Raw genomic sequence first — 9585 nt, forward strand, 5'->3', positions numbered from 1 at the left:
CTTGTGTATTCCACCAACCCGCATTGGAGCAGCGTGGTAGAATATGCTCCAAACCTTCTCCTCAAAAGGGAGAGGAGACCTTAGCCCAGCAGTGGGAAATTTACAGGCTGCTAATGTAATGTATGTACATCACCAATGCGCCGTCAACCTTGGGAACTAAGATGTTATGTTCCTTGTGCCTGTAGTTACACTGGCTCACTCACCCTTCTAATTGGAACACAACAATACTGAGTACTGCTGTTTGGCGGTAGAATATCTGATGAGTGGGTGGTATCGTTATAAATAAAACAAAACAAAATATAAACAATATATATTTATTTTATAATATTTATCTAACTCCATTCCTGACGAGTTTGTGAGAATCGAACGATATAATCAATGTTTTTTTTTATACGTATATCCAATAACATAAATAAATATTTACAATTTCTTCTGGCAATGATGTTTCACTGGAGATTCTAATTTTGCTAGTTCGCTGCTTCAGCTATCCTGGAATGACAACATTAAAGAAATTTTAATTCACATCGTGTCAAAAAAAGTTTGAGCGTCTCTATCAAAATATATATATCGAAGCAGCTGCTCTTTAAGAGGCCTATCGCAAAATTCCATTCTTCAAAGTTAAGTATTTACGCACGACGACTATTCGATCGGGCTCCTGAGTTTACGACACCGCTTATGTTTTCTTTTTACAATATACAATATAGTAGTAATAGTATTGAGCTAATGAGGATGTGTGCGTGTGTGTGCGTGTGTGTGGGGGGTGTGGGGGGCGTCTCACTTGTTCCCGATGACGGCGGCGGCGGCGGCCACGACGTCGGCGGCGCGCGGCAGCGCCAGCGCCTCGAGCGCGCGCGCGTAGGGCATGGGCACGTCGGCGCCCGACACGCGCCACGCCGGCGCGTCCAGCTCGAAGAACGTCGGCGACTCCATCACGCGCGCGCAGATCTCCGCGCCGATGCCTGCAACGCGTCACTCGCCCGCTCTACTGGCCGTGGCCTCCGCGTACCGTCGCTTATGGAGTACGAGAGTTCGACAGCTCGAACGATCGTTCCAGGAGGAGACAACGTGTGACGGCGTCTCGACTCATCCTGAGAGCGTCCAAAAAGCGAGAAGACTACCCGTCGCTGAGTCTATGCCCTAAATCGACATACAGTCTCGTGTCTACTGTCAACATTTTTACAGTGGCCATTTAATATCCGAGTCCGGGCGCGGCGGTTTAGAAGAAACTAGTACGGTTGATCTCGCTAGTTACAGAGAAAGCCTTTTATAACGCTTACTAATATTTAGAAGACCGAATGATAAAGGTAAATTGCGAAAGAGGAACGAAAGAATATAAAACATCGTTCATAAACCTCTCCTTAACAAATTGATTGATCAAAAAAGCATTTACTGCTAGACGCTTACGGATGATGAAATAATTGTATTCATAGACCAGGAGCTATGTACCCTTGAGCAGTAGACTAATAATGCACTGGCTGGTGTGGTGAAATAGGGGATCCAAATAGGCTTAACTCATATAATTGTCGCACACAAGACATTTACAATGACAGTTTAACGAAAGCGACATAAGGCCTGACCAGCGAGATAATCAGAACCATTTACGCAACAGTAGTCGGAGCCTATTATGACGTATACCTCGTGAGAGTACTATGAGAGGGAACTCCCGTTTATAAAAAGTCTACTAGATACTTTGCTAAAACGGTTCGCAACGTTGCTCTGACATCGATCTCTTCTCAGAGTTAACTTTTCTTATGTCCCGAATCTCTTTAATAAAGAAACCGATGACCTACCGAATTTCATCATTAATTTCAGTCAGACATTTTTTTTATGTTGCACAAAGTTTACAAATTATTCTGATGAATAATATGTCATAGTTCCTTCCACTACAATATATATATTTTATGGCGTTAGTTGGCGGACGAGCATATGGGCCACCTGATGGTAAGTGGTCACCACCGCCCATAGACAAAGGCGCTGTAAGAAATATTAACCATTCCTTACATCACCTATGCGCCACCAACCTCGGGAACTAAGATGTTATGTCCCTTGTGCCTGTGATTACACTGGCTCACTCACCCTTCTAACCGATATGATAATGAATACAAATCACTGTCAATATTCTGCTGTCATCTAGTCTTAACTTGCGCAGTTAAGCAACGACTGATTTAAGAAACAAATATATGTCCGAAGTATGGGTAACGTGAGACAGGGGATATGGTTTCCTCAGAAAGATAATTTAATGGGCGCCTAACGCTTTTTATCTCTTTACAAAATAAAACCAATGGGTTTTAAAAAAATACCCTAATGGCAGCCTTAGATTGTTCGTACCTATAATTAATTATACAATTTTGATTTACGATTATAAATAAAATAGAAGCAAATTTATAGGACAATTCATTATTTTTTTCAGCAAGAAACTTTTATTTTTTTTATCATTCTTTGTAAATAAAATATTTCATTTTGAACTGAGCACCGGATTTGCCCGTACAAAAGCAATGACAAGATTAATGGTAACATTAGTCATTCACTCACCAGACTGAGGCCAGCCCTGCTCGACGGTGATGAGGTGGTGCGTCTTGGCGACGGACTGCGCGATCGTGTCGAAGTCCATCGGCCTTATCGACCTAAGGTTGATCACTTCGCATTCAATACCTGAAATAAATAAACATATACATCATAACACTAATATTTTATGTTGGTTTAACATATTTCAATCGCTTAAATGAAATTCACAAATGTTGTGAAGCAGGCCTTATTATTGATTATTAATTTTTGAATAATTGAAATATTTGTTGTGTCATTTATTGCCAAAGATTTTGCCTTTAATACAAAATGATTAAACACAACTCTACACTAGCCTACTCATGAAATTGCCGATTTTTATAAGATCTTTCATTCTACAAAGAGTTCCAAATTCAATAGGTTTTTTATATAGCTGTGACATTTCTTATAAATGCAGTTGTTCATTTGATGCCCCACTGTTTGATTTTTATTTGATATATATTTTTGTGATTTGTGATCACGGAGAAATCAAAATCGGACGTTATTTTCGAATAAAAGTTACAGTATTCTTTAAATAGTAAGATTAGAATATTTGGATTTTTAAAATCGGGTTGTTATAATGTTTTATATTTTATAATCTACATCAAGAATCTGAGTTATATGTTTATCAAATAGTAGTTTACTAACAAGTGTGTGAGGGTACGAGGACGCTGTACCCAAAGCTACAGTAAACATTAATCGAATGATTTCTTTTCTGATATGATAAACTCATATAATAACGATACGACGCTTAGTATCAGAATTTTGTATACAACGAACTTCGTCGACGACGTTACAAAAACATTGAACAGTAGAGGACCGCAGTGAGATCCTTGGGAGACGCCACACGTAATAATAATATTTGAAGTAGGATAGCCCTTAATCGTGACTGCTTGAGTACATTCGCGCAAATATGTACCGTATTCCTTTAAACATTTAGATTAGGATTTCGTGAAAAAAACTATCAAAGGCTTTAGAATAATTGGCATACACTATATCACAGTTTGATGTAGTTTCCATTACACGTTGCTTCCAGAGTTTTAACGTAGCGCGTCATCGTATCTTCAGAAACAAGGACCACGAATGAACGTTTTTAAAAATACACTAAAGATAATGTTAACTTAAACTTTTTTGGATGCAATCGGTCTACGTGAATTTGTTTGGCAGTTGGTATCCAAGGTCAGCAGGTATGCTTCTCCTTGTCTACAATTAATTAATATATTTACGATTAAAGTTTGAGAACTCTATTTTAAGAATTCGAATTCTATATACGATCGATTTCAATTCGAGAATAGTCAAATAAATCAGCTGAAATATTGCTCTGTATTAGTAGACCAACTGAAATATATATCTTCGAACCTCACAAATGTCTTCATTGTGGTCACCACAACTGGTCGTTGCGACATTGCACCGTATTTATGAGTCTAGGCAGTAACGTGTTTCCTGCGTGGGCAGTGCCCAGGCCGCTCATTCTCACAGATATTTTGTATATTACAGAAGGATACTTAAACTGATCCGTCCTATAAATCGAATTAGTTCTGTTAATATATTATATTGTTTAAATACCTTTTCCAGAAAGTTCGTTGGCGGCCTGCAGCGCAGTGTCCGTGGCTTTACCGGCACAAACGACCGTTATGTGATTACCGGGCCTTTCTATTTTCGCTTTACCTGTAAACATTAGAAAGCAATTAGCAAAACTACAAAAAAATTTAAATGTACGTCAATTAAATGATATTGAGATTATTGAATAATTCGTACCGATTGGCAGTACAAAGTCAGGTGCCAGCGCCTCGTCAGACATCGGGAACGGCATACCGTACAAAATCTCGTCCTCTAGAAATACAACCGGGTCGTTGTCTCTGATGGCAGCTTTAAGGAGACCTGAAATGAAAATAGTGGTAGTTTAAAATTTATTGTACGTATTTATCATCAACATTTCTTTGCTCTTACATACTAATATTGTAAATAAGAGAGTTAGGTTGGTTGGATGTCAGTCAATTGATTTGATGATGACGATGTCTTCATGACCGATTTTATAGCTTGTATGGTACTGAACCTTGTAAGCAAACATAGTTCAGGCAACCTACAAACTGGCCTCTAAGGCATCCGGATATAAAAATAGGAACATCGTAAGTTGCACGTAACGAAATTGCCAGATTTGACCAGACTATTCAAGATCTCTTGTCTGACCATAAACTATTTGGCGTTGGCTCCTCACCTCACAGGTAGTTTACGTTAATTTACATTATAAACAAGTACTCGGCCGGGAGTCCCGTCATTCACCTTTGGCGTCCTCGGAGGAGTAGGGCATGAGCACCTTGAGGCCGGGGCAGTGGCCGTACCACGCGCCGAAGCACTGCGAGTGCTGCGCCGCCACGCCCGCCGCCGCGCCGTTGGGCCCGCGGAACACGACCGGCACGGGCACGGCGCCCGCCGACATGTAGAACGTCTTCGCCGCGGAGTTTATTATCTGCGGACCGCTTCTGCGTTTATGGACGACGATAGGCAGAGTTGCATTCGGGAAGGGCGACCTCGATACTCTCGGCAAAAACAGTAGCACACACTTTTGTGTGTAAGTACTCGGGTCACCGCAGCACATAGACATTGGCCTCATAAGAAATAGGAACGATTCCTTAATTGGCTACCAACTCTGGGAACCGGCAAATGGGTCCTACGATGTTAAGTGTTCACCACCGGCCATAGTCATTAGTCGCTATTAGAAATATTACCCATTCCTTACAATGCCAATGCGCGAAGATGTAATGTCTTTCGTGCCTGTAGTTAAACTGGCTCACTCACCCTTCAAACTAAAACACAACAAAACTAAGTATTGCTGTTTGGTTTCAACACAATGCACAATGACTTATCACTAGATATAGACATATAGAATAAGATATGTTTTTAGCATGTTATATGTGCTTACTCTCACTTCATTCTTCAAACTGGAACAAAACATTACAAAGTATTTCTGTTTCACAGTAGACGTGTTAAAAATGTAGCCCAAGTTAACACAAATATCTAGACTGGTCTATCCAGATTGCACATAAATTCATACGATGCAACTTACATGATCAATAGCCTGCATTGAGAAATTGAAAGTCATAAATTCACATATCGGCCTAAGTCCTGCAAATGCAGCTCCAACAGCGATACCGGCAAAACCGATTTCTGTGATGGGCGTGTCGATTACTCTCTTATCACCATATTTCTTCCAAAGCCCCCTAAACAGAAGAACATCATGATTTCACTTGGTAAGTAAACATTTTATAAGAATACTATCAAAAGATTTAAATAACATAGTTCTATAATCCCGAGTCAAGTAAAGGTCATCAGAAATATTGACTGGAGCGACATTAAATATTAGAAAAATATATAAATATATGTACAGCTCCGGTTATAGAACAATGCTAATATTTAGTTCTGGATGAAGCTCACCATATGTTGTACATGGATTTTGGGCCCCAAATATGAAAGGTAATATATTTGTAGTCACACAACTTTACCCAGAAAATAATGCCAGAATTATATATCACTATTAATTATCAATATTTATAAGAAATACAAGGAACAAACACAATCTTGTTACTCCTGTTACTCGACTGCATAGTCAGTAACTCTTTTATGGGGCAATGTATACGCTTCTACAACATGATCCCAGAAAGTGTTCAAAATGCTTCTGTTGCCAAATTTAAAAAAATCGTTAAGGAACGCTCGTGTGCTAAAGGTTACTATACAATTAGTGAGTTTATGCTTGATAGCACACCTTTCGAATGCAACGATCGCCTCCTGGCTGTTTCTATTCATATACAATTATGTATGTAATTAATTTGACAAAAAAAAAAAGACCCACTGAGTTTCTTTCGCCGGTTCTTCTCAGGTCAGGATGTTCCTTTTTCTGAACCGGTGGTAGTGTTTAATTTGACCATCAATAAGAAAGTGTAATGCTTCTATGTTGAATAAAGGAATTTGAGTTTGAGTTTGAGTTTATAGTGATTATACTAGGCCGCTCAATCTCAGTAGAAACTACATTCTGAACCAGTTCACTTAATATAGTTTGTAAAATGATGATTCAAAAGTGTTTGTAAAATCCTACCTGGTATAAAGTATATTTTGATTTGATGTAAATATAGTCAGATAATTTCAATTATCTGACTATATTTAAATACAACTGAATACCCATTCTTAACTTTTTTTTTTTAGTTTTGACTTTTATTTGTGCCAAGAGGGCACAGATTAATTCTTAACTTAGCTTGTATTACACAAACCTATGTCACTTTAAAACAAATATATGTTTATTCAAATTGTACAAATTATCATTTAAAGGTTTGAATGACTCATTAATATAATACAATATTTACTTAACCAGCAGTTGTCAGATGTTTCACAGTAAGTTTTAGTATATAATACATATCACAATATTTTTGCTTGTATATCATCAATGCTAATATTATAAATGGGAAAGTAACTCTGTCTGTCTGTTACTCTTTCACAGCCAATCCACTGAACTGAATTTGATGTATTTTGGTATGAAGCAAGCTTGAGCCTCAAGAATATAACCTCTTTTATACATAAAACCTGATGGTAAGCCCCGAAACCATGGGTGACAACTGGCTTCATATATATTATGTCTCTTGTTCTTCTAATGTATCAGTTTAATTTGTTGTTGTAAAAACCATAAAAGTCTAATACTGTGTTAATTTAAAAAGTGGGTTATAATTGATATCTATATATTTAAATGATTGAAGTATGATCTATAGCCTATTCCAATGGCAGTAGGAAAAAAGATAAACAAACCTTAGATATACATATTTCATGTGATTTGCTAATAACACAACTATATTGTGCACTACTAAGAGGTTATGATTAATATATCTTTATTTATAATACAACACTATTGCACTTAACTACTTATTTCCACTTTAATTTTACTTTCAAAATTCCGATGACAGTTTCATCGACGTTCAAAACACCATTTTTTTGCAAATACATAGTAAATATCATAGATTCATTAAGCTCTCGACCAATGAGATTGTGTCAATTTGGTGTCAAATGTTGTTAATTTGGCTTTTTTCCTGTTATGGTTGGAATAGAGTATAGTTTGATTCACTTAAATAACTCAAACTAGATTAATCTAAGTAGTAGATAATTAAATTCTATAAGAAAGTTAAATTAAATTTTAAATTAGAATATTCAGAGAAGATCAAGTAAAAAACTCAGTATTTACTATTATAATTAAAATAGCCCGGTATGTTAATTGAATAATTAATTAACATTATTTTTGATATTTATAAATAAACAGCAACACTGCTTTATACAGATATAAAATAATGTAACAAAATTGAAATAATATTCTTGTGTTAAATATATTTAATAGAACTTAAGCTCAAATTAAATATTTGTAATAAAGATTTGACTGCATGTATATGCTTTATTATTGTTTGTGGTTGTAGATAAGAGGCAAGGACAATTATAATTATATTAGTTAAATTGACTATCAAAAATTTAAAATATTTAGAAATTTTATAATATTACCAGCTATATCATAGAATATGATATTATAGAGACATATTAATACATAGATAAAACAAGATATATTGATAATGTGTATATTGTATTTATCATAATTGCTTCAGTGACGCAAAAAGTATAATATTATATTTGTTAATATACTGCATAATAATGAAAAAAAAAAATACAATAAAGTCTTAAGTGTCCTTTACATCATATAGATAAGATGATGTCAAATAAAACATGAGAATAATCTAAAAAATTTGCTTTTCATTATGTAACTTTTAAAAGTAATGTCTTTGCCAGCTAGAAATCGAGTGCAAAAGTACAAAAAAAAAAAAAAGTGCGAATATTAATTTCAAAGTTAAGAACTGTCAACAGAAGTTGGTTATATAACATTGTGTTATATATATAGCGTATGATTGTTGCCTTGACCAAAAACTTGATTAAACATGTGTTTCAAAATTAGCATACGGTGTTTATAAGAGAATGTAGCGAAGAGGTTACTATTAAATTACCTCGTTACTTTGTAAGCGCCGTCATACTGGGCCACTTCTTCTCCTAAAACGAAAACCTTATCGTCTCTCTCCATTTCTTCATCTATCGCTTGGTTCAAGGCATCACGTACTGTCACTGGTTTCGATGCTAAGGCTTTTGATGTTGAAAAAGAACGACGAGATAATCGTGCTAGAAGTCCGAACAGAACCGGTGATGATTTTAACGCCATTTTCACTAAAACACTTTAAATTATCACTTATAATCTAAATGCAGCACACGTATCAGCTTATTTGAAGCCTTTTTAGTGTATTTTTCGGTTATTTTTGTGAATAATGATGTTAAAATCGTGTTTTCGGTGCGACGAAGGATGAATGGAGGTCGCAATCGACTAAAGTGAAGTTTATATACGTCAAAAGCGATGGTGACGTTTGTAGCTTAGCGTTCAGAAATAAAATATAGCTGGTTATAACTACTGGTGAAAAATATTTTCGTATATTATTAATTCACTATAAAAAGAAAAATGTTTATTACTATATAACGTTTCTAATCGCTTAAATATAATATACAGACAGAAGTAATAACTTGGAAATAAATGTACTTTCAATGGTATTGCCAGTTGATTTTCTTAGCCATGAATGACCCATTAGTAAAATGATTCCTCTTCCTCCTAGAAAGAAACATGTTACATTTATACAATAGACCTGCGACATTTTAAGCAGGTGTTTTAAGACCAAACACAAAATAATAATCATATACATTCATAGACAGCCACAGGATTTTTTTTGTATTTTATTAATTAAACAAATTATTAGACAACATCCTGTAACATTATCGGCGATATTGTTACATTTACCGAACTATTCTTTCTCAAAATTATTAACCTAAAGTAACGCCGGCTGAAGTAAAAGGGGGCTGTGCGGGGAGCGGGTGGACATATAAATCCAACGCTCACGCTGCCGTTTTACCAGATTATTGAACTAATTTTGCGAATGGTGTTTGTTTTTTGTATTAATTTCCGTGTGAATTATTTTATTCGAG

General features: G+C 36.0%; 1 protein-coding gene across 1 annotated transcript; it reads right to left on the reverse strand.

Annotated features, from left to right (window-relative positions):
- Positions 1 to 298: 298 nt before the first annotated feature.
- LOC113402339 (pyruvate dehydrogenase E1 component subunit beta, mitochondrial) lies at positions 299 to 8953 on the reverse strand. The gene is made up of 8 exons (XM_026642556.2): positions 8568 to 8953; positions 5609 to 5762; positions 4825 to 5011; positions 4300 to 4422; positions 4108 to 4209; positions 2533 to 2652; positions 779 to 959; positions 299 to 489 (listed from the first exon to the last, which is right to left on the reverse strand). Exons 1-8 carry the CDS (start codon positions 8774 to 8776, stop codon positions 468 to 470), a joined length of 1098 nt encoding a protein of 365 aa, XP_026498341.2. The 5' UTR covers positions 8777 to 8953; the 3' UTR covers positions 299 to 467.
- Positions 8954 to 9585: the final 632 nt, after the last annotated feature.

Source organism: Vanessa tameamea, chromosome 12, assembly GCF_037043105.1.
Source record: "Vanessa tameamea isolate UH-Manoa-2023 chromosome 12, ilVanTame1 primary haplotype, whole genome shotgun sequence".
NCBI classification, from domain to species: domain Eukaryota; kingdom Metazoa; phylum Arthropoda; class Insecta; order Lepidoptera; family Nymphalidae; genus Vanessa; species Vanessa tameamea.

What these genes read in the sequence shown, in the direction of transcription:
- LOC113402339 (XM_026642556.2), bottom strand. Translation starts at nt 8,776, where the DNA reads ATGGCGTTAAAATCATCACCGGTTCTGTTCGGACTTCTAGCACGATTA. An exon ending in CAATGCAGGCTATTGATCAT is followed by an intron (nt 5,012 to 5,608) that starts GTAAGTTGCATC and finishes AGCGGTCCGCAG; the next exon opens with ATAATAAACTCCGCGGCGAA. An exon ending in CAACGAACTTTCTGGAAAAG is followed by an intron (nt 2,653 to 4,107) that starts GTATTTAAACAA and finishes TATTTATTTCAG; the next exon opens with GTATTGAATGCGAAGTGATC.